Below are 26,056 nucleotides of genomic sequence, written 5' to 3'. Positions count from 1 at the left end.
TGATGGAGGTGGGTTGATTAAGACCACATTGAACCTAATCGCGACCACATGACAATGCTCTCTATGTGCTTAGTGCACTCATAAAAGATTGGGTTTGTAGCAATATCCAAAGTAGCTTGAGTGTCACAAAAAGGTATTGAGTGAGGTACCATTACACCAAGATCACCGAGCAACATGACTAGCCACATACATGATAACCCCTAGGATCCTAACCTAAAACCTTACTTATAGGCCCAAGAACACGAGGATCCAATAGGAAGAAGTTGTGGGCCATCCGAGTAGAGACTGTTGGTTAGCATATGAACCCATGGATTTGGATGGTGAAGATTGTGGCCCTGCTATTTTGTTGGTAACCAAAGGAGATCTGGCACAAACCCAAATGGTTTGGGTAAGTGGATTTCCAGCTCATGTGTGATGAGGCTGGGTGAACTCAAGTTCAGGTAAAAGCCTTTAGATTCATCCCCAAGCTTGTGCATGCATCTGGGTCAAACCAAACTGATACGCCACCTAACAACTGAAAATTACTAGGGGTGGTTGGTCAGGGCAATCGATTGACCAACCTACCGCCCCCTAGGTTGTTGGTCGGACTGAATAGGCAATTTTGGGATTACTCATCTGACACCTCTATTTAAGGCCTCTGAACCTTGACTCTGTTAATATTTTATTCATAATTAGCTGTAAGACTTGGTAAGTCAGAAGACACGTGTTAAAGCAAGGTAAGGCGATTCTCATGGCAAAAATCTACATATCTCTAGGGTTTGTTTGCTTTTGTTGTTTGGGAGTTTAGAATGGTGATTCAGAGACAAAGTCCATACCTAATATCAACTTAAAACTTATTGAGGATCATGGATCGAAGGAGTGAAATTGGTATCTGGGTACTGTCAAGCACACCAGGTAGTCACTTAGAATGGTCAACAGCCTACTGGTGGGTCTGATCGACCGCCCCCTTTGTTGTCTTGGCTATGAGTGTCTGGATTGGATAGTTGACTCTAAATCCTAATCTTATATGTATTAACATGTTTCCAGGGCTTACTGTGATTTGGTAGCGATCTTGGTTGGGTGATTTTAGGATCTTTAAAGAGTTTGGAACACTACTTAAGTGAGGGGAACAATCCACTTATGCTTGGATGCTCTTAATGTTATTTCGATGTTATATTCAATAGGCTCGCAATCTACTGTTATGCTTTGATTATACTGTTTAGAGCATTTAACATGAAGGGTGCATCATGGGGATTAAATACATATTGTTGTTATTTAATTACTTTATTATTATGATAAGATGGAATGTATGTTTGGCTTGGGGAACTCATATGCATCATATGCTTCCCATCATACATCAGGGGTTGTGGTTTAGGCCATTAACCTTGGTGCCTCTGGTATTGCATGTAGTGCTATACTTGCATTTTATTGATGTCCATATGCATGGTTAAGAATCTCACATGCATGCTACTACCGGTTCGGCGTGGGTATTGAAGCCAAGTGACCTATGACAGTAATAGGGGGTTGGTGAGCGTCCAATAGTAGTAACCATCCCGTGAGGAGGACCTGTTCTACTAGCATATCATTTATGGTAGGGTTGCGTATGTTGAGAGAGGGTTCGTGGGCATCCAACAGTCGATTGGGATTCCGTGAGGAGGATTAGTATTCCTCGGTGGATAAGGGTACTAGACCAAAAGGGCACTAGGCATAAAGAAGGCATCTAAACCACATGTAGCATGATACTTGGAAGACTTTGCATTACTCTAGGAATATCCTTATACACTTGCCAACACTCACACTAATGGTAATGGTGAGAAAGTGTGGCCTTATACCCCATAACATGGTTATGATGTGGACCTATTCCCTATACCTCAGTCATAACACCCAGAAGTCGTTTGGAGGCCGTGAGGGATTTGTGTGAGACTTCCCAGAGGAGGCTAGTGTACTACTTAATGTGAGTTGCCATTGTATATGGATAGCGTCCTAGCTACATACTTAGGTCACCATTGCATTCTACATTATAATACCTCGTATATGTGGATTTGTTTAGCCTCATATGGTTCCTTGGAACTCACTCCCGTTGGGAATATGTTTTCTTTAGATTTGTATCCAGGATTTGATGGTACACTTACCTAGGAGTACTATACCTCAGCAGAAGCATACAAGACAGCTACAGTTGATGACTACAAGGCATATGATAGCATGTGTGTCTGCTTAGAGTGTGCCTATGGTGTTATGCAGTAGACATAGGGCCTATCTCGTTCGGTTTTAGGACATAAAGACTGAACTTAGTATAGCTGATTACTACTTGAATTATTATTGGGAACAGTTGTAATTTCTTTTACACAATTGGACATGTTGGCGCTCTTACTTCCTTTTTATTTCATTTGACACTTGGTTATTCCTTTCCACCTTTATTAAATTATACTTGGCACTTACTTCTCGCTCTTGATTATGATATTGTGTTTGGTATTTATGTATGTGACACATAACCTGATCTTGTGACTGTGGATAACATCCATCCGTCAAATGGGGTGTGAAAGAGGCAGTATTAGAACTAAGGTTAGGTCACCTCAATCTAACTACTATGCACAATGTTTAAGCAATCTCATGTCACAAATCCAAAAGTGACCCACAATATTAGAAGTGAATATTGGGTACAACAGTCCAAATAGAATGAAGAGAATAATGAAACATAATGAACCCTGAGTTAGCATAATACACTATAAACAAAGTATAATAAATATAATAATAATGAATAGCAAAGATAAAAAGCATAAAAGACAATAAAGAAAGTAGAACAACCATAATTGTGGTTTCATAAATTTAACTATGTTCATACAAATAAGTTGGAGCGTGCTAAACATATGCTTTACAAAAGTCACAAACAGCTAAACTGCAACTTAAAGTAAAAGCTACAAGATTCACAAGTTGCTATAGTCAACAAGCCTAAGTAGAGGCATATAACTAAGCCTGCTTCTGCGGTGGTGGTGGTAGTTGCCTCTGGTGATGAAGAACATTGACACACTCCGCCAGCTACTCACTCATCTCCATCTGTCGACGCTCCATCCGACCGACATAAGCTAGCAGTACACCTAGCAGAGAGCCATTTTAGTGTGAAGGTGCAGGTGAGGCCAATGATTGTTGGAATGCCACTAAGCCAGTTTTGGCAACTCTTCATCCAATCATGACTTGGAACATTTTCAAGGAAGCATTCTATAAGAACTATTTTCCAAAATCGAAGAAGAACACGAAGGAAGTTGAATCGCACTATGTTAGAGATCCATAACTATGCTAGAATATCAACAAAAGTTTGAGGAACTATTCTTCTTCACTCGAGTCGATGAAAGCAAATCTAGAGAAGGCGAAGAAGTTCTTGAAAGGGTTTTGGCCACTATTTGTGCATGCCTAGATGCCAAATAGTGGAGAGCCATGCATAGGTTGTTCACACGTTTAAGAAGATTGAGGAAGTTGAATGCAAAAATTATCAAGCAAAGTGAGCTGCAACCAATCGGGCTATTCTATGCAGATCAAGGGAATAAGAGGTTGAGTAGACCTACTCCTTACCCCACTCCCACTAGCAACCTAGAGATGTGGACTATGGAGCAAGGAATGGAGCAACATGTCCAACTAGCAATACCCAGACGATAGGACCAACATATGTGAATCCTCACCCTGCATTTGTTAATCAGAGGCCTTTAGTTCCAGGACAACAACAACTCAAAAAGATATTGTTTGTTATACTTGTGGACAAATTGGCCATGTTTCTCACCTCTGTCCTCAGAAGCCGAATCAACAGACAGCATCAACAGCAAAGCTAGCACAGGCTCCTACCACATGGATGGTGTACAGTGTCATTGGGAATAAGCCAGATCCTAATCATAATATTGTTACAGGTTCGGTTCCAATACTATGCATTTGTGTTATTAGGTACTAGTGCATCTCATTCACTCATAGCATCTTTATTTGTGAGGCACATCATGGTATCACCTAGGAGGTTAGAATCGGGTCTTCTTATTAGCACTCCTACCAAATCAATAGTTAAGCTACTCTTTACCAAATCGGATGTGTTGTAATCTTGACCAGTATCCATCACCGGTAGAGAACTGAATGTGCGTTTGGTGAGGTTGGACATGGAAGACTTTAATGTCATACTTGGTATCGATTGGTTAACCAAGCATCAAACGGTTATTCCGTGTTCTGAAAGAAAGGTGCAATTCCACCCTAAGGTTGCCCCTTCTTTCGAATTCAAGGGAATCAAGGGAAGCTTAATGGGAAGACTATAACTGCGGGCTTGCGGCTTTGAGTTCCAAAGCTTTAGTTGGTGATGTTGGACTAATTGCCTCCTAGGCAGATGTATCAAGTGATGAGAAGCCGATCGACAACATTAAGGAGGTCAAAGAGTTTGTTAATGTGTTTCGGGAAGACTTGTAAGGTTTACCTCCTGAGAGGAAGTTAGAGTTCACCATTGACTTGATTCCAGGAGCAACTCCCATGTCAAAAGCTTCGTATAGAATGACACTGACAGAACTGAAGGAACTACAAACCAAGTTGAAATAATTGCTTGATTAAGGGATTTATACAGCCTAGTGTATCACCTTGAGGTGCCCTAGTCTTGTCTGTGAATAAAAAAGACGGTAGCATGTGGGAATGCATAGACTACAGTGAGCTGAACAAGTTAACCATCAAGAAAAACTATCCTCTTCCTCGAATAGGTGATTTGTTCAATCAACTAAAGGGTGCAATAGTGTTTTCCAAGATTGATTTGAGGTTTGGTATCACCAGTTGAGAGTGAAGACCAGCAATACTTGCAAGATTGCATTTAGGACCAGATATGAGCATTTCTAATTTAGAGTGATGTCGTTCAGTCTTACCAATGCGCCTGCAGCCTTTATGGATCTAATGAACTGGGTATTTCAAGATGTGCTGGATAAGTTTGTCACCATGTTCATTGATGACATTATGTGAGTGAGGTTCAAGTTGAACAGAGTGAACTGGGATCAAGGAAGGTCTTTAGTTTTATTCTAAGTGTAGTGTATGAGGATTAGGAGAAAATGTGTTCTTCCTGTAGGCGACTCGGTCACTTGGCAGCCCAGTTTACCTTCAAAAAATCTTGACCTTCTGTGGTGGTGGAGGGGCTGCCGGTGATGGGGAAGAAGACCGTTGACGGAGCTCTAGTGGAGCAAGATGCATTGGCTGGCGTGGATAGGGAGGAGTCCACTTCAAATAGAACTCTAACAAATTCAACTGAAAATTTGGTGGAAACCCCTATTTTTTTTCTCAGTCCTTTAATGCTCGAAAGTCGTCAGTTGTATCTGGGTCCCATGAGGAAGAGACAGATGATGAAGTGGATTCTAAAGTTCTAAATTTTGAAAATTCAGAAAATTTTGAAAAGGATAGAGTGGTAGCCATGTTGCCAATACAGGAGGCCCACACAAAGCAATTTGCACAGGAGGGGGATTCTCAAAATTTGGTTTCTAATGAGAACTTGGAATCTACCACTAATCAAATTGAGGGGGCCCACGAGGAAGAGATGGATAATGAAGTGGTTTGCGAAGTTTTAAATTTTGAAAATGATAAAGTGGTGGGCATTTTGCCAACAGAAGGAGCCTACACAAAGCAATTTGCATAGGAAGGGGATTCTCAAATTTTGGCTTCTAGGAAGAACTAGGAGTCTACCACTAATTTAATTAAGGGGCCCCACATGGAGGGTGAGTTGGCCATTGATAAAGTGTCTTATGATTAGGGTTGATCCAACAATTCGGTTAGGTGTTGCAGTGAGGCCAAGACGTTCTGGTAAGAATTATGGGATTAACCATTGAGGCAAAAGGAGATAACCTCGTTCAGTGTTTGCCAGCCTAGATAAAAGAAGGGAGATCTCAAAGAGTAGACAAAGGGAGATTAAGTTTGAAGAAATTGCAAGAATTGATCAATTCTTGGTGCAAAAGGAGTTAGCCTCATTATAAAGGAAGGGAGATCTCAAAGACTAGGCGATGGGAGACAACTTTTTGAAGAAATTGCAAGAATGATCAATTCTTGTTGGAGAAAGAAAATAGTGGAATGGACAATCAAAGTTATACTATTGGCTCTTCTGATAGGGAAATTCTCTATTATTATTATTATTATTATTATTATTATTATTATTATTATTATTATGAAGATGTTCTTTTAGAATATCAGGGGTGAGAGGAAGAAGGTAGGGATCAATGCTCTGCAAATGTAATTTTTTCTTTTTTCTTTTTTCTTTTCTTTAATACAATTGACCTTTAAGCCGCCCCCCCCCCCCCAAATAAAAAATTAAAAAATAAAATAAAATAATAAAATAATAAAAAACCTCCTTTTTCCTCTCTTCTGGTTTTTGACCCAATCTTGGCACAACTAATTGAATAATTTTCCTCTGAGTTTGTCAAACTAGACATAGCAGTTCGACCGATTGAACAATAAGTACTTCTACAAGAAGGCTCAAGGAAGTGAAGAAGAATCTGAGGTTCACTATTATTGGTTAGATTCGTGATGGAATAATGGTGAAGGCTTATGACTACAAGGAATGTTCATGAAAGCTTGGCAACCTAAATTTGTGAAGTTTGAAGAATTGCATTTGGCAGAGGGAGCTACAGATCAGTTCATAATCAAATTCTCTTGTGCAAGAGATATGAACATTGTTCTTTTTTTCCCAACCATGGATATACAAAAACTGCATTACCTTCATGCAGCAGTGGAATCAATCAATCCCTACACACCTAGCTCTATTCCCAGTTGGTATTATATGGGCACAGTTAAGTATCCTGCAATGGATGTATTATCAGAAAGACATCATTCAAGAAATCTTTTCCAAAGCTGGTGCTGTCATTGAAGTGGAATGTCCCTTCAGGAACAATAACTGCAAACTGTGCACCTGCTGCGAGAATAGTTCCTCCCCTTACTCAGGACATTGTTACTAATGTCAAAGTAGAAGTTGGTCCACATAAATCTGCAATTGTCTCTGTTGGGTATGAACATCTTTCTACCATCATCTGTTCAACTTGCATTCATATTGGCCACAAGAACATTGACTGTCCACATAAGCCAATCACTGGCCTTATGAGGCCTACAACTACCAATGTAGAACCAGCTAATCTGGATCTTCTTTTACCTAAATCTGGCCTTCTGAGGATTAGAGGCAGTCTGCTTGTCGAACTTGAAATGATCTATAAGGATCTGTTCCTTGGAAATGTTATGTCTGATCCATCTAATCCTCAATCTGCCCCCAATCCGCCAACAAATGCGTCATACATCAGGTCGAGACAGCTTGAAATGCTGAAAAGCTTTGTCATAACCAAAGTTTATGGTATTGAGCTGCCTCGCATTCAAGCTAACCAACCTGCTCATCCCATGGAAGTGACTAGAAGCTTCTTGTGAGAGGAACAGGAAGACCAAGTGGTTCCTTGTTTTAACAAAATGGAACATGCAGCTCAGCCACATCACTCCTCTGTTATGGCCACCAACTTAGACCTCTCCACTCCCAATCCGAGTGTCATTTATTTCAAGAAACCCCACTCTATGCCCTGTAACATCAATGCAAATCAGCCTTATCACTCACAGGGGCATTCATCATTCAATACTTTAAACCCTCATGGTCAGTTCCTTTTTAGTCAGCAAGGAGGATTTGTAGGAGGTTCAAATATTCGACAGCAGCAATTAGTTCATTTTCCTAAAGAAACCAGATCTTCGAAAGGAAAAGAGGTCATGCATGAGATTTTTTCCCCCCCTCAAAGGCATATTTTGAATTTGAATTTGAATTCATCAAGATTTCTACATCAAGAAAACTCAAGACAGGAAAAGGATAAGGATAAGAATTGTTTCGAATTTCAAATATAGAAGCAGGTTTTGCTCACTGTTGTACTTCTGAATCAGACAAAATACAATATGAAGAAGTCAATCTTCAAGGGCTGCTTCTACCTCTGCCTGCAACAGCTGAATCTGAAAATAACTTTTCTGAAACCCTGCTACTTCTTCAAGTCACATTTGGTACTGAGATCTGCTAAGTACCAAAGACTTGTTCTACTACTTGCTAGAAGACCCAAAGCCTAATTGAAATTGTGTCTCTTTTGTGGATTTTGGTCAAGAAGTACCCCGTATTATAGGTTATCCTTATAAACATTGGTAAGTGTATAATGGAACATACCTTGTGAAAATTAAAGATCAAGTCCAACTCGCAGACCTAACAAGGTTGCATAACAAAAATATATATATAAATTAGTAATAATCTAATTAAAACATCAAGTAATAGAGATTCACAGAAAATTTTATATATATCTTCTGCATTAGCAAACTATTATATTAACACCCTTGGAATTTATTCTATTATATTTACATCTCCTATGATTCAAATTATATATTAAACATATCCCTACTTTCAGGGTGACGGGGTTAATTAATTGCTCCGCATCTATTGTATTTTCAAAACTGCCCGCCCTTTCCCTCAATCCCGTGTTGACATTGAAGGAAAAATGGAAGAGTCCAAAAAAAAAAAAAGGGAAATAAGAGAGGAGAGTGAAGAGCAACCACAACTGCTTTTAAATTTATTTTTTTTCAAATTTCTTTTCTCACTTATAAGAAGATTCAGCAAGGGAAAATGTCTATTTTTGTTAGAATAAGGATGTTAGGCATAGGAGACATCTGTAATTTAATAAATTTCAGTGGTGTAAGCTTAATAGTTTGCAAACCTAGGAGGTGCATATGTGATTTGTTCCATTATTATTACAGCAAACATCTTTAAATGAAGGTTCCTATTAAATTCACTTACATTGCCAAAATAGCGATCCAGTATTTCCACAAAGTGGTGAATTATTTGAAGAACCTCCAATTCATTGTCGTCCTCATCAATACACATACAGAAATAGAGGCTTGCATATCTGCACATAATTGTAAACAACTATATCAGCCATCATTGCCTAAGGAATCCACAAAAGAAAGTCTCTCCAAGAGGAATTGAATTGAACAAATGCCCCTGTACCACAAATTTAGGAGGGTACCCACCTCTGAATACTGCTAAGATAGACCTCCACTAATGTATGATAAAGAGACATTGAGATAGATAACAATCACAAGCAGCGAAAATAAAGATGACATCTTGAGGTTGATTTTACCTTTTATACACAACTTTGAATCCTCTCCACTCAACAAAGTTACAAAGCTTGGGGCCACGTGTGAGAATCTCTCCACTAAGCTCTCGGATTACCTTTGCATAATGGTGAACCAGATTCAATAACATCATAAATGCACCAGTTTTATATGCTCAGAAATGTTTAGAAACCTGTTAGACAAACCATATTTCTCTTGAACCTTTGCATTCCCTGAAACACTAAATCAGCACTAAATCAAGAATTTAGATTTAAGCCATGTTACCAATTGAAGCCTCACCAAACTTGAAGGATCATTTCCTTACAGTATTATCTACATTCCCTTCAACAGCATATCTTGGTTCTCCATTTGTAGAACCTTCAACCATATCCCTAAAATTCACCCAAGTGGTAAATTTTCCTTAATAGCTTGGGTTGATACCTGTTCACACAAATTTTGGCTAGGATGCGCTGGTGAGCCAGGGTCTGCAACCGACCCAAGGGAATATGACAATCAAGCTATATAGATTCTCTCTGCCGCCCCATATCGAGGACTTTTATGCCTATTGGGAGAAGGCAACTTGACATCCCTCACGGAACACCAATCTGGTTATGATTATAAGATCGGAGCGTAAGAGAGCTAGCACAGCTATGCTGTGAGCCTTGGGCATGGGTCCCACAGTTCAACCTGCAGACATAGAGTAGGATGAGCCAGATCATGCAGGCAAGCGGGAAGAAGACCGGAGAAGAAACATACACCACAATGGAATGGGGAGATGGATAGTTCAATTTCAGGAACTACAGATGTGAGAGGCATTGTCAGGTAAATCTCACCTTTGTATGGTGGTATTGACCTCTCGTACATACTCAGACCTATCATAAGAACCTTGATTTCAGCCTGTCTTTCCCAGTGGGCAATTACCAGGTTACCAGTCGATAGTTTTGGTCTATACTAACAACCGCCACCTATGTCCGGTCGATATTAATTAATGCGGGGTAGAATGGTAAATGGCTCCTAAAACCCTAAAGAAATATATCACGAGGATTAGAGGTTTTATTTCGTGAAAACAGTAAGAGGCTTGAGAGAGAGGAAGAGAGGGAGAAGAAGCTAGGAGAGGTGGCTTGGGTGCTAAACTTGGGGATTCAACGTGAGGAAATGGTAAGGAAGCATAGGGATAAGGTATATCTCACTGTCCAACCTTTTCACGTTGATTTCTTTGAATTTGGCGATTGAATGGATTCATGGGTGAAGCTATTTGTGTGGAATCGTGGGGAAAACAAAGGGGTTTTCTTCATAAATGGTTTCTTTATGTTTTAAGGCCTTAGTTTAGACTACTACAATAATTGGTATAATAGTTTAGTTGGGATGAAGGGGAATTGGGATTTGAAATCCAATCTTTGGGTAAAATGGAACCCAATCTAAGGTATAGAATACGGGATTAATTGACTAACTAATTAGGGTAGAAAATGGGTCTTTGAGTGAGGAACACTCATTGGGAGCCCACTAGAAATGAGGAAGAAGAAGCCCAAAATTTCGGGGTGGTCTTCTTCCCATAAGCATGCCAATCGATACAGCCAGTCGATGCTGTAATGACTCACTGGCACCTCTTGTACTGACCGGGTGTCTTACAGTGGGCCAGTTAAGTTTTGGTTTCGGGAATTTTTGAAGGGTTTCACACCTCCTATGTTACTAACATGTATATGTTAATCAAGGTAATTGGTTGGCATTGAGGCATAGCTTTCCATGATTGAAACACTAGTTGGATCGAAATGGACCTAACGACAAGGTGAGGAGGAATTGGAAGCTAGCCTTAGGATGTCATTTCTAGAATTGAACATGCTATGATTGATAAGTATGTTGTGATATGAATTTGTAAACATGTATGACATATAGCATGCATCAATAACTTAACATGTGGATCCCACACCTAACACACACCATATTTATATGCAAATGTTACTTATCTTTAAGCTTATCATGAATGTACATGAATCACAAGTGAATGGGAAATGCATCTTTATAATATGACAAGGGGTGGTGGCCACAGCCATTGCCTTCAAGCACACATGCATCTTACATGCTCATGCATACATCTACATGATCATATAGTTGCACTGGGTTAGGACTTATCTTGGCATGCAACCACCCTAACAATAGGGGCATTGAGTTTGGCCACCCGTGGTATGGAGTAGTGGTACCAAATACCAATCGGCACCTAGAAAATGGAATGGGAGCCATAAGGGGACACTGGGTACCCTAGTGTATCATTCATGTCACCACTGAGATAGCAAGGCTTGAGGTGGCGGAATAGGGTTGTTGGGGTGTACATCCAACATGGTAGGGCTTGAGGATGTACTCCTAGGATTGTGAGGGGAGCCACGCCAAGACAGCTGGTTGCTTGAGGGCCTATCCCAATCCACAAAGTGCACCCAAAGTAGAGACCATGCATATGGCTAGGTAAGTCCCCGACTTGTGCCAGTCAGTGCCAATAGTCATGATGAGTGAATGGTGAGGATGACAAGGGATTGCAAGCCTGGTGTGGACCTACTATCCTTTGACCTTAGTCGTGGCACAGAGTGTGGCCATACCCTTTAGCCCTTGTTAGGTACTTTCAATTGGTGAGACCATCCCTAAGGATTGGTTATTCATTAAAGTGTGTTACTTAGTTTAGAGACCTACATTATATATATGATGATTGGATGGCATGTAGGACAGCATTTCATGCATATGATTGTGCTAGTTTCCTCCTCACGAGTTCGGTGAAACTCACCCCTTGAGGATATCTTCTTTTAGGCGGAGCCACAAATTTTGAACAATGTCAGCTAGGAAACGGGGAGTAGATAGGGAGTTGAGTTTATTGATTTTGATCTCAGTAACGGAGACAGACAATTGTAATAAAATAAGTACCATAAGGATAAAAGAACTAATGTATCTTTTCTTTACCAACTTTATTATTTGTTACTTGTAAACTTTGTGTGGATGGTGTGGAAAATGCTACTTATGGAACTGCATTGGCAGATCAAAGAGGGGGCCTGTGCAGGAGTCCTATACCATTGAGCTAATCTGGATAGCCCTTGGGTCAGGATGTTAACAACTAAACTCATGGGGTTCCTTCAATGGCGAACCTATACCAGCCTACTACCATGACTGACGAAGAAGATCTACTCCTACCAATTAAAAAGATATAAGATAAAAGTGTAACATTGTCATGTTGATTGACAGTCGTACAGATGCACACCAGGAATTTATAAAGGAAAAGCATAACTACCTCCTCATAACTGACTAAAACTAACTTTAGAATAAACTCCCAAGAGTTTGAAGGAATAGAAAATTTGAATCAGAAGAGCATCTGCCTTTTAACTTCTGCAACTGCTTTGCCCCTTCTAGGTTTCAGCCTGCTAGATGAAACTGATTTAGTCTTGGGCTCAGCATTGATCTAAACCTTCACTCCATTTATTTAATCATTTATTTGACCCGATTCATTTTGAAACCCGATCTGCACTGGTTGGGTATATCTAGGAACCAACATTGCTTGATTGATAACACTAAGTGACTTGAAAACAAATGGTCATGCGATTATCCCCAAACAAATCCTGCTATAATCACTATTGACCAACCGAAACTACAAAGCAACCACTCTGATCACAACTAGCTCTCGCCAGCCAGTGTCGTTTTCAGTATGCATCCTTTTCCATTCCTTCATGTCCCATAGAAACATTGGTTGGTATTTGCAGATTTGGTGGCCGAAAATACCCAACCTTTGATCCTAAAGGCTCGCCTTGTGAAAACTAGGGAACCTTTACATGCATGTCATGTTACCACCACTACACGCATGTCATCTTACCACTAATACACTAACTCTTGCTGACTCCTTAGCAGTCTTAGGCACTCGCTACCTCCAACCTTCAAAATATATCCACCTCTCCTCTCCATGAAGATGAAAGTGCCTTGGCCACTAAATATCTCCCAAAGCATTATGGGATCAAGAAGCCTTCCAATCCTTTTAAGCCACAATGCTTATTGCTTCAAACCGATGGATTAGTCGGATTTGCAATAGTACCTAAGGACCTCATATATCAAACTAGGCATTCACCAGGCACTTATGTTATCCTCCTCTGTCTCCCTTGAGCTTTTGGTCCGGCTCTACCAATACCTTCCACTTTAGATTCGGATGCTTACTACCCACCCTTATGCACGTAGGCGCCCTTGCTAAGCCTTCGTCTAAATGGGGAGGAGATCAACAGAGCTTCCTTCTGCTCTGACGATGACTGCAATCTCAATTTCTCCAAGCAATCGAGCTATACCTTTTATTTTAACTAGTACAGGAAGAGTTTTGGCCAAGTTTCTCGATATGAGTTTATTGCCTTCTTATTGGTTTGGATTTGTGGGTCACTAAGGGCCAACAAGGTCACCAAGGCTTGTCTAAGACTTGCCAACAGCCTAGTTGACGGTGGCAATTTGATATGGCTTCCTTCTTCCTCTTAGCTCTATACAGAGGATGCAATAAAGTGGTCAAATATGGTTTTCACCCATTTGGTTACCCTTTCTAGCTCCTGCAACTCTGGCTCTAGGCTCATTTCCTATAATTCTATCCTATATGATCCTCCATCCCTTGTGTGGTCTTTGGTTTCCTACATACCAAGGATTACGAGCCACTACTATCCCCCAATTCTATCTATAGGACCATGCATTGTGTCTTGCATTTTGCCATACTGGACGAGGCTTTTACTCTTTATAGGCATGACCAAATTCCCACTTGGTTGAGTCAAGCCATAACTCACCCCTAGGGACACTATGATGTATGGGCGTTCTATTTAATGTGTCGAGACTCTATGAGCAGGGAATTCCTTCATCGCATTTATCCAAGAAAAAAACACTACCGATGTTTCATTCTTAGGAGGATTGGCCTCAGAAAAAAGGACGGACATGATGCTCTAAACATGACCAAAAACCAAACGTGAAGGCTGTGAGTGAGAACAAAGGCTTCTCTGCACAACACCATATTAGGAACATAGTGAAAGGAAATAAAGAAAGGCCAAACTTTTAAGATCCTCCCAGCTGGCTTTCTAACTTGAAAATTCTTTTGGGGGTAACCATAATGAGTAAGGACTAGCAGGATGCCTTAAACATCATCCTTAATGCATGCATAGTCTCTATTCAAGAAGGACTCCAAAGTCCTGAGACTCCAAATGCTATAGAAGCTACAAAACTCTTATTTGCTTCATCACAGACCCCAAGGGACTTACGCTCACGTCTGTTTTTTAAGCAAGGAGCCCTAACCACCCTCCTTTGAAGGACCAAGAAGGCTTCTTGCCCAGACCAAAGAGGATAAGTACATACTCTAGGATGTAACAACTAGGTAGCTTGAAGCAAAAAACAAGCTTTAGAACATGGCCATACAAGACACACTAGCATTAAAGAAGATCATGACTCTCAAAGCCCAGATTGTGAATTGGAACTCGCCAGAACAAACTAAAGGTCAAAAGCCCAGGCCATCCAAGAGGAGGCTCAAGGTTTAAAGAAGATCTGCGAAGAATTAGACTCCAAAATACCCCTAGATCGCCTATTGATGCCTCTGACCAACTAGCAGGCTAGCAGCACTCAACACAAGGATCGTTAATGCATTACCCACCTGCGTCCTTTCACCAACTTTCTAGAGCCCAAGTAGTCATTGTTGCAGGTCACTTGGTTGGAGGTCAACAAAGGCGCATCTTTTGTAAACTGAGACAACCTCTACTGAGTGTTTGCTTCTTTATTAGTTTGATAACTACTAGACTAGACATCCCATACGCTAGGAACAAAGGCCTTAAGAAGCTTTCCACTAATCAGCCTTAAGTGAACCGACCATCTAAATTTTGAAGCCTATAAGTACCCCCTTTTCTGACTTGGGAAATCATAAAAGGACCCTCCAAATTGGGTGTTCATTTGCTAGCTTTGGATCTTTAATCCCTACAGAGAGTACTAACTTGAGGACCAAGTCCCCTTCCTCAAACATTCAGGCCTCACCATTTAATTATAAACCTGGGCAACTTTGTGCTTTTGGCTTGCATGTTATTGAAGGCACACAACCTAAATTCATCCAAAGTTATCCAATTCGGTCACCATAGCACATGAATACTCACCAAAAGTCTAGCTATGCTGTTGTGCAACCCTTAAAGACCTCACAGTCAACTCCATAAGTAGAACTACATCATGTCCAAACACTAAGAAGTACAGTGTGGTGAGATTGTTTATAGGTTTGGTATGCCCATAACACTTAGGATAATAAATCCCCCCCATCTCTAGGGTTATCATCTATTACTTTGGCCAAGATATTCCTAATTACTTTGTTACTGGCCTCGACTTGACCATTCCCTTGAGCTTTGTCTGGCAATTCTGGGGATATATTCGACCCCAAATGTCTGCAAATTCAGCCAGGATATCCTTTGCCAGTTCATGGACCTTAATTAAAGAGACACTCGCATTTGTATTCCCCTGCCAACTGTCGGATATCTAACTATGAGTCTCCCTCAATTCTCACTACCTTAGGGCCAAATCTAAATGAAAGCTTCATTCTAGTGATCAAGGCTTTGTACTCAACCTGGTTATTGGAACATGGGAAGCACAGCTTAAAAGACAACTGGGTGCAGAACCCTTGAGGTGAAACCATAACAATTCTCACTCCTGCTAACCGATTGGTCTTCGACCTATAGAAAATAAGCCTCCATGGGACCAAGGATTTGAGCATCACATCCTCACTCCCTTCTACAACAAGCAAAGGGTGATCAGCTAGAAAATCAGCCAATGCTTACCCCTTTACTGCCCTCTGAGGCACATATGCTAAATAAAACTCAATTAAGGCCAAGTTCCATGCCAATTTAGCCTTTGATAATAGGCTTAGTCAACCTGTGTCTAATTACATTTGTTTGACATATAACTTGAGTGGTGGTTGGCAGCATATAGTTTTGTAGTTTTAAAGAATAATGATATAGAGCAAGACACATCTTTTTGATAGGAAGATATCTCCTCTCTGTATCTGTTAGCGTCCAACTCAGATAATACAAGGCTTGTTCCAAGCCTGACTTATTGTTTTGAGCCAAAAAGTTGCTGGTGGAATCCATTATGGCCAAAATGTACAACTTCAGTGGTATTCCTTTTCTCCGCAGCATCATAACTGGTGGGTGGGTCAGGTATATCTTAGTTGCATCAAAAGCCAATTGATGCTCCTTAGTCAACTGGAATCATCTCCCTCTTTTATCTTCAGCAAAGGAGAGAAAACCCCAATTTGTCCAGCCAAAATGAAAATGAATTGCCGCAAGAAGTTCACCTGACCCAAAAATCTCTTCAACTTCTTTCTTGTTCTAAGGGGCCTTAGCTTGCTGGATGGCTTTGGCCTTGTTCCAATCCACCTCAATTCCCTTTTGGTACACTAGGTACCCATGAAAATTCCCCACTAATACTCCAAAAGCACATTTCAGGGGGTTCACTTTTAGCCCATGTACCCTATTTCTTGCAAATGCTTGCTCCAAATGAGCTAGATGCTAGTCATCTGACTCGGACTTGATAACCACATCAATCAATGTACACACTAAGGAAGTCCTAATCATATTATGGAAGATCAAGTTCATGGCCCTTTGATATGTCGCCCCTGCATTCTTAAGACCAAAGGGCATTACAACCCATTTGTAAGTCCCTATCGCTCCTAGGCAACAAAGATCTATCTAGGCACATCATCCACAGCTATAAAGATTTGGTTATAGCCTGGATGCCCATCCATGAAAGATGACATATGATGCTTTGTTGTTGCATCGACCAACATATCTGCTATGGGCATTAGGTATTCATCCTTAGGGGTTGCCTAATTTAAACCCCTAAAGTCAATAACACCCTTAGAATTCGATGCTTCTTCAGTACTAGGATGACGTTAGATAGCCACTCTGAATATCGTGAAGTCCGAATAAAACGAGCATTCAACAAACACTTAATGTCATCCTTGACCTTCAAAACTATATTAGTGGACATGTGCCATGGCAATTGCTTGTAGGGTCAAAACCCCTCCTGAATGGGCAAGCGGTGTTCCATTATGGCCCTACTTAGGCCAGTTATCTCAGAATAGTCCTAAGCAAAGCAATCTTTATTTCGTTCAAGAACAGATACAAGCTTAGATCTAAATACACCATTCAAGAGACTATTGATGTGCACAGGGCTCTGCTATTCTTGAATTCCTAGGTTTACCTTGACCAAAGGGTCTTAAACCTCATTTATATCCTTCATCTGGATTTCAGCCTGAATTTCCTCCACTACATCCTTTGTTTGGTCTATAATTATAATGCAGACTCTTGTGACTCTTCGTTGGACACATCCATATTAATAGGTTTAGTTGAAGTATGGCTAGGTTTTCAGCCAGTACAGTTGCTTCAGTTGTCATAGTTGTAGGCCGTCCAAGAAAGTCTAGGTCTCCAAACCAAATTGGCCCCACATCTCTATCATACAGACAATCATCTATACGTCTTGCATGACCAAGAAAGGACATGAACTGCCTTAACTTCTTCAATTGCTCCATCATCCTTCCAATAATCAATATTTGGCGAAGGGGGTTGGGACACACTTGTTAGCATGGATCTAACCTCTCCCCAATAAAGCGTAGTATGTGTTGTTGGCATTCATTACAAGGAACATTGTCATATTCATTCGGCCTTCAACGCTTACGTCAATAGGAAGAGCTCTCCTTGGGGTGGACGAACTTCTCAAGAAGTTTGTAACCTCCACATTATAAGCACCAAATCTCCAGTGTTTTTGCCTAACTTTGGCAACATACAAGCTAGTACGATGTTAACTATTGTACCATTGTCAAACAAGACTCTTGCAACAGGCTTCCCATTAAATCAGCCTTTATGTATAAAGGTCGTAGGTGCCTGGTCATCTCCTTAGAAGGAACAAGGAAGGCTAAAGCCACTTAATTAACTATGGCAATAGACAACACTTCCTTACCCTTCAATTGTTCCTTTGGAGGTGAATGTCCCAAAATAATAGGTTCTTAAAACTCTTCATCCTCATCACTTATCTCTATTTTCAATAAAATTGAGACTGGAAGGCCCCCCAGGGGGTAAACATACACCATATTAACTACAAGGGCTTCCTTTGGCCCAAGCACTTCCTACTAGAATTCATAAAAACCGCTACCATACTCAATGTTGGACAACCCAACACCTTGGAACCTTCTGATGACACTAAACCCTCCTTCTTATCAAAATTTAGGACCATATGTTAAACTCTAGATTCCCTATCCCTAAATGCCTCATATAAATGCTCGTGCATTGTATTGCGTTTTGTTGCTAAAATTAGGCTGTAACTATTGTTTCTTTGAACCATCATAGCTTCCATGATGGTCTGTCCTAGTCTTGGGACCTTGCTTAGGCTGACCACTACTAAACTTAGACTGAGAAACCTTAAGTTCCTTTCTAAGAACCAACATCTGTCCTCCTGTCTTATGGAGATCCTGAATAGTTATTCTGGAGGAGTTCTTGCTACCTCTACATAGGTCAACGGCATGCGCCTATCACTATCCTCTATGGACTGAGACAATTATGCCCATCTTTCAGCCTAAAGATAAGCCATCCTCTTCTTATTGCACAACCTATGCTTCTTGGGTTTGGACGTCTTCTCACTGTCATAGGGGAACTTGTTATGACACAGATGGTGCCAATCTTCATCATGCCCTTCCTTAGGCCTAACCATGCATCTCCTTCAGTCTCCTTCTTAAGTCTCAATTTGTTCAACATCAAATGTTGGGGGCTTCTCCCTATGAGCATGAAACTCCATTCTTCACTTACAAGCTTACGAGAAATAGGATTCTCTTCAATGAGTGCCACTTTTGTCTTAGATTCATCCGCTTTTTGGGATAGGGACTTCTATTCTTTATTGCCCCTAACGCGGTTTGTCAAACCCTATTTGTCTTTCAGTCTTTGTTGCTCATAAACCTTAGACAACAGTAGAGGAAGTTCCTTGTTTAACAAATGCTCACAACTTGAACAAAATCCCCAATGGGATCTTCAGTTTGCGGAGAACCTCCTTCTACAAATTTCACAAGTTTTGCCCGACTCCCAACCATCTATTATAAGACTAGAATCCCAAAAGTCTTCTCTTCGGGTTCCCTTCAGGTCTCTATACTCATGCTACTTCTTCTTTGTTCGTCCTGCTAGGTTGGACACCATCACCCTCATCTGAGTCTGGGGTCTCATGCTTCACTTAAAACAGGCAGCCACCATATTAACTGCAGGAATGGATCTTCATCCACCAGCATAACTCCTTTCCCTTTGTCAGGGAACTTTAACTTGCCATCCTTGATTTGTCAACTTTAACTCCTTTCCCCTCGCTCAACTTGATTTGTCCTTCTTTTAACAGGTGATCAAAGACCGACTCTGTTTTCGATGTATCGAGAGAAAACTTCTAGTATGGGACTTGTTTGCATCAGCGTCCTTCCCTTTTATGGCAAGGGGATAAGTATTTGCAAGTGAAGGGTGCTTCATTCACAATGCTTGCTAGACTAACTTCAGAATCATAACAATCAACATAATACAAAGGATTTTGAGTCTGGGTACCTAACAAGCCATTCGGTCTCTGACTACGATAATAAGTACCCGTGGAAGAAGCCTTTCTCTGCTCCTCCCTTATTAGGTACTTATAACTCTTGGCCTAGGGCAATAACTACCCCAAGTCAGTAAATAGTTGGCATGCAAACAATTTACCAAGGTCCAGAGTCAAAACCCATCCAAAGTGATTGCCACGAACTCACTTTCAGGCAACGCCAAGGTGCATCTACACCTCAAAGCTTTGAAGCAGGAGATGAACCTCTCTACGGGATCATCAGGCACTTGTGGAGGTGTGGTAAGTTACTTATGTGAACCATTGGTTCAGCCAGATAGAACTGTGAATGGAACTTGTCCTCCATATCCTGCCAATTAAAAACAGAGTTGGTCGGATGCTTACAATACCATGTAAAGGCTGCTCCAGTTGAGGAGAGGAAACAACTGTAACTTCATTATGTCATCACCACCAGTGAGGCCACATTGCACCAAAAAGCATGCAACATATTCTACTGTAGACATATTGTCCTTCCCCAGAAAATTTGGTAAACTCAAGGACATTAAAGTTTCGTCCTAGGTAAATCAGATCATAATATTCTAGGTATGGTATCTTAGTAGACCAGCAGCCTCATCATTGGTCAATATGTAGGGCTTATCTGGTCCCTTATTAACCTAATTACACCCTTTTGGTCAGTAGGTCCAGCAAACTTCCTCTGTTGAAGCTGTAAGTCTAGTCAGTCTCCTTACCCCTCCACTAGGAATCCTCCTTATACAAAAGGATCCCCATTGGGTGGCAATGGGCCTCTATCAAGAACTTTTGGTGGGGTTTGCCATCAGTTTTGAAAGGGATTAAAATGGAGGATATTGTTATAACGGCCTCCTACACTCTGCAAATTAGGAAACTGAGTTACCCATAGAGGGATGGCATTTTCCCTTATTGCCACACCTGGTGGATAAGATGTGTATGATACTTATTGTGGTAGCCTTGAAGATTGCCACACTGGGTAATCAAACGCAAATGGATACTTCGGCCTAGGTAAACTTCCTATGCCTGAAGCCTCCCGGTTGTTTGATGCCTACCATTGTCTTTGCTTGACAGGATTGAGTTAGGGACTCCTCTATCATTGGAGTCTAGTCTCAAACATTTGTAGTGCCCATTGGCTATTACCTCATGATTCTGCTAAACCTTGGCAATATGTTTTGAACATTTCTTCTATAGAAATGCCATTTGCTATGGGGGCTTAACGATTCATCTCATCATTACTCACCCTGTCTATTATGTCTTTAAGAGGAGAAGAATTATGTTGTTCTTCTTCAATGCTTACCATACACTGAGTGACCATTATGGCCGATGTCCCACCAGGTGTGCCAAGAAGATGTTTACACAAATTTTGGGTAGGAGGTGCTGGCGTGCCAAGGTCTACAACTGACCTAAAGGAATCTAACAATTGGGCTATATGGATTCTCTCTACCTCGTCATATCCAGCCCTTTGATGCCTCTAGGAGAAGGCAACTAAACTTGTGGGGTTACTTCAATGGCGAACCTGTACCATCCTACTACTATGATTAAGAAAGAAGAAGAACTACTCCTACTAATAAAAAATAAATAAATAAATAAAAGTATAATGCTGTCATGTTGATTGAATATCGTACAAATGCATTACACCATGTATTTGTAGAGGAAAAACGTAACTACCTCTTCATAACTGAGTAAAACTAACTTCAGAATAAACTCCAAAGAGTTTGGAGGAATAGAAATCTGAATTCAAATGAGAATTTCCATCTAGCTTCTACAACTACTTCGTCCCTTCTACATTTTGGTCTACCTAAACAAATTTAATCATTTTTTTGACTTAGTTCGTTTCTAAACCCAGTCTGAGCTGGTTGGGGTACTTTTCGGAACCATCAATACCTGTTGATTCCCAAAAAATGACCAGCCATTGTGAATCGGGTTCAAAGATAACCCGGGTCAATTAAATAAATGGAACAAGGAATTAGACCAATGTAAGCCAGAACAAACCAATTTCATCTAAGTTGTTCAAAATCTAGAAAGGACAAAAAGCAATTGCTGAAGTTAAAAGGGGGTTACTCTTCTTGTATTCAAATTCCTTTTCTTCAAACTATTGACAATTTATCCAAAAGTTAGTTTTAGTTATGGGAAGATAGTTACATTTTCCTCTATAAATACTTGGTGTGATGGATTTGTAAGGCACACTCAAAAATCAAAATGACAACATTACACTAATCTTTTATCTTTTATCTTTTATTGTAGGATAACAGTAGTGTAGATGGTACAGGTTTGCTATTGAAGGAACCCCACGAGTTTTGTTGCTTCCTCCTAAAAAGCATCTAAGTCCTCGATACACCGAGGCAAAGAGAACTCATATAGCCTAATCGTTAGATTTCTCCTAGGTCAGTTGCAGACCTTGGCACATCAGGGCATCCTAGTCAAAATTTATGCAAACATCATTTTGGCACACTCAGTGGGACATCAGCCAAATGGTCACAAGACTTATGGCAAGGATTGAAGAATAAAAAAATTCTTCTCCTCTTAAAGGTGTATCAGAAATGGTGAGCAACAATGAGATAATTTGTGAAGCTTCCATTGCAAAGAACCAGGTACCACGGCTTGGTAGAATCATGACATGACAGCCAGTGAGCACTGCAAATGTCTGAGACCAAACTCAAATGCATAGAGAAGACCCTACCTAAGTCTCACCAAGTAGAGATAGTGGTAACATCAAATAGACTTAAGATTTTAGGTGCAGGGAATCTATCTAGGCCAGAGTATCGGGGTGCGTATGATCATGGTTGGAGACTTTGCGAGATCTCGCCAAGATCTCGCGAGATATCTCGTTTTTTTTTATAGGCGAGACAAGATGGAGGGCGAGAGCAGTGAGTTGGGATATCCTGCTCGAGATCTCCCCATATTTCGCCATATCTCGTCATATCTCGCCCTGAATCTCGCTGAAACTCTCAAATTTTGCCTTTTTTGTGGATATCGGCTGGATTTTCACTCGCAACTACTCTTAGCATATCTACAACATCGAAGGAAGATCAATCATTCTCTTATTCTCTTATGAACTTATGATTTAATGACTTAAATAGAACTTCTAATGGTTGTATAATTTTATTATTCTATTCTTGAAAATTGAGATTTTGATACTCATATGGATGGAATTTAAATAACATTTAGGTTATTTGATGCATTTGATACACTTGCTCTTCATTTATATGCCTTAAAGGTTCTATATTACATGTTGTATAACCTTGCATTCCCTAATCCTACAACATTTCCGTTTCACACTATGGGTAGACTTAGAAATCACACATAAGGTTGTTTTCTGTTAAATCCAAGGGCACCAATGTATTCAAGGCCTTAAACAGGCTATATACCAAGTTTCAACCCAATTGGGACCCTAAAACCCACCAAGATGGGTCACCGAGTTGACGCCAAAAAAATTTATATCTCGACCGAGATCTCACCGAGATGGTCGAGATCTCTCTTTTTCAAGGTGGCGAGATCTCGCTCGAGAGCGAGATCTTCTACCATGCGTATGATAACCCGATGTCATAGTCTCAAGGCCGCTACAATAGGTAAATCATCCACATTATCCACCATAAGTGGCAACACGGGAAAATGCCATCCCCTTAGGGGCATGGTGGGAGATCTCGCGAGATATCTCGCCTTCTTAGAGAGGCGAGACGAGATCTCTGATGAGATCTGCGAGATTGCAGATCTCGCTCAAGATCTCGCCCATCTCGCGAGATCTTGCCAATATCTCGGCGAGATCTCGCTAATGGTAGGATTTTCCACACTTTAAGGGCTTTTTAAAGCCCCTGTCTCGCTCGAGAGAGGCATATCTCGCCTCTCTCGAGCCTCTCTCTCTCCTCTATCTCGCTGGAAGCTCATATTTGGCCGGAAAACTTCATTTTTGGCCGGAATTTGGCCGGAATTTGTTGGGGATTCAACATAGCAACATCATCAACTCATCTACAACAACAAATTGAAGCATATTTGTAGTGATTCAAGCATATTTCAAGGGATCTTCAAGAAATGTAAGATTTTCCCCCAAATTTGATTTTTTTCAAATACAAGGTTCTACAATAATTGTATGAGTGTGATATAAATATATGTTGATGTTCAAGCTTAGATCTACACTTTCATGGAAAAAAATTTTAATTTTCTGTTATTATTTTTTTTTTTTTGAATTTTCGTATTTAAAAAATATATTATCTAAAAAATTAAAATTAAAGATTATAAATAAATACTTATGATATGAATGTGATTATTATTTATGTTAAACTACATTTAGAGGGCTACAATCTCATGTATTAATATTTTGATTATCATGCTTGCTGTATTTTTTTTTTTATTTAAATAATTAAATAAAATAATTATGAAAAATAATATTTTATTAAAAAATTATCTGTTTTTTTTTTTAAATGATGCTTATATTATGCAGTTTATTTTAAAAATACAAACATGTCTTATTGAGCATTGTATATATGTTATCTTAGAACAAAGTGTGTGTTTTGTTGTTTTATAAATTATTTTTACATAAAATAATTATAAAAAATAATATGTTATTAAAAATTTATCTGTTTTTTTTTTTTTAAATGATGCTCATATTATGCAGTTATTTTAAAAATACTAACATGTTTGTTTGAGCAGTGTATATATGTTATCTTAGAACAAAGTGTGTGTTTTGTTGTTTTATAAATTGTTTTTACATGTTTTTATGTATCTAAAAATTATTCTAATGATTATTTGAGAATATTCATGATTCATGTATGTATTTCAGACTTTCAGTGCTGGACATTTGAATCTTAAATGGCAACTAATGGGAGTGGCGGCACTGGTAGTGGGACTCAGGACATTGCTTAGCAACATGGGGATCCACTGACTGCTGACAAGAAGAAATCCCGATGCAAGTATTGCCTCAAGACTTTGAATTCTGGTGGTTCAACCAGATTAAAGCAACATTTGGCTGGTGGTTATAAAGATGTTGCCAAGTGTCCCAGGGTTCCTTATGAAGTCCAAAAAGCAATTGCAACAACTTTAAGGGGAGGGAAACAAAAAAAGGAAGAGATGGCACAAAAGCAAAGGGAATTTGAGGATACAGTGCTATCTAGACCTACTCTTGATGTTGATGAGGAGTCAAGCAATGATGAAGAGAGGAGGAGGGTTATGGGTGTTGAGTCACGAGCCGAATGGAGACAGATGAAGGCTGCAATGGAAGCTAGCAGACAGTCCTTACATGCTGATAGTGTGAGGCAATATGAACAAACAAGGGGAGCAGGTGGTTCGGGGTCAGGGGCATCCATGCCACCTAGACATAGTTTTCAGGGAACTGAGACTGAGAGGACCGAAAGGAGGAGGAGGAAGACTACACATTATGATTCCACATTTGACTAAGACCCCTCCCTCTTCAACCAACAAGATATCTATCAAAGAAGCATTCCTTATATGTTTGCTGGAGGTAGAGAAGGCAGTAGGGAGGAGGAAGCTAGGTTATCAATCAGCAAATTCATGCCCTATAACAACATTGCACCCAATGTAGCCAAAACACCATACTATCAGGGGATGATCAATGCAGTTGCTAGGGCAGGTGTAGGGGTTAAAGGCCCAACAGCTTGGGAAGTAATGCAAAATATTTACCCAAGGTAAAGCAGGAGGTGGATGAATACATTGAATCATTAAAAGAAAAATGGAGTACATATGGTGTTACTGTGATGGTTGATGGATGGACCGGTCCTACTAGACAGTCCATCATTAATTTCATGGTGAGCTGCAATGGAAAGACATCCTTCCTCAAGTCAGTGGATGCCTCAGATAAGATCAAAGATGCTGACTACCTTTACAAGCTTCTTAGGGAGGTGGTCCTCGAGGTAGGGCCAAAGAATGTTGTCCAAATTGTCACAGATAATGGTGCAAACTTCAAAAAAGCTGGTGAAATGTTGATGAGGAAGAAGAGCAGCAGGATCCACCTCTTTTGGACACCATGTGCTGCTCATTCGATTGATCTTATGTTGAAGGACTTGGGGAAAAGAAAGTCAATCAGTACTGTGGTTGAGAGGGCTAGAAGGGTAAGTAATTTTATTTATAACCATGGTTATGTGCTGAAGATGATGAGGAACCACTGTAAGGGTGATCTAGTCAGACCTGGATTGACTAGATTCGCCACCAACTATGTAGCTCTGAAAAGCTTCCGAAGAAAGTGGTGGGTCTTCGGCACATGTTTGCAAGTGAGGAGTGGTTTGGTTGGCGTGGATCTAGCCATCCTGATGCAGTACTAGCCCAACAAACCATTGCTGATGATTCCTTTTGGAGGCAGCTGAATAGGACATGGGCATTATATAGCCTATTGTGTTTGTTTTAAGGATGGTGGGTTCGGAGAAGAAGCCCA

General features: G+C 40.3%; 1 protein-coding gene across 2 annotated transcripts in view; it reads right to left on the bottom strand.

The window, feature by feature from the left end:
• LOC149006151 (AP-1 complex subunit sigma-1-like) overlaps positions 1 to 26,056 on the bottom strand; it is a 61,081-nt gene that overhangs the window by 6,448 nt on the left and 28,577 nt on the right. For both annotated transcript variants that reach the window (XM_089165011.1, XM_089165012.1), the window contains exons 3-5: positions 9,108 to 9,199; positions 8,765 to 8,873; positions 8,144 to 8,179 (exon numbers count right to left, since the gene is read on the bottom strand). In XM_089165011.1, the coding sequence (XP_089021137.1) occupies positions 8,144 to 8,179; positions 8,765 to 8,873; positions 9,108 to 9,199 (237 nt within the window). The remainder of the gene's footprint in view (positions 1 to 8,143; positions 8,180 to 8,764; positions 8,874 to 9,107; positions 9,200 to 26,056) is intronic.

This window comes from Hakea prostrata, chromosome 8, assembly GCF_041222555.1.
Source record: "Hakea prostrata isolate BN-2017 chromosome 8, UWA_Hpros_2, whole genome shotgun sequence".
In the NCBI taxonomy this organism is placed as follows: Eukaryota; Viridiplantae; Streptophyta; class Magnoliopsida; order Proteales; family Proteaceae; genus Hakea; species Hakea prostrata.
The sequence above is the reverse complement of the archived record's forward strand: the minus strand, read 5'-3'. Positions and strand labels throughout refer to the sequence as shown.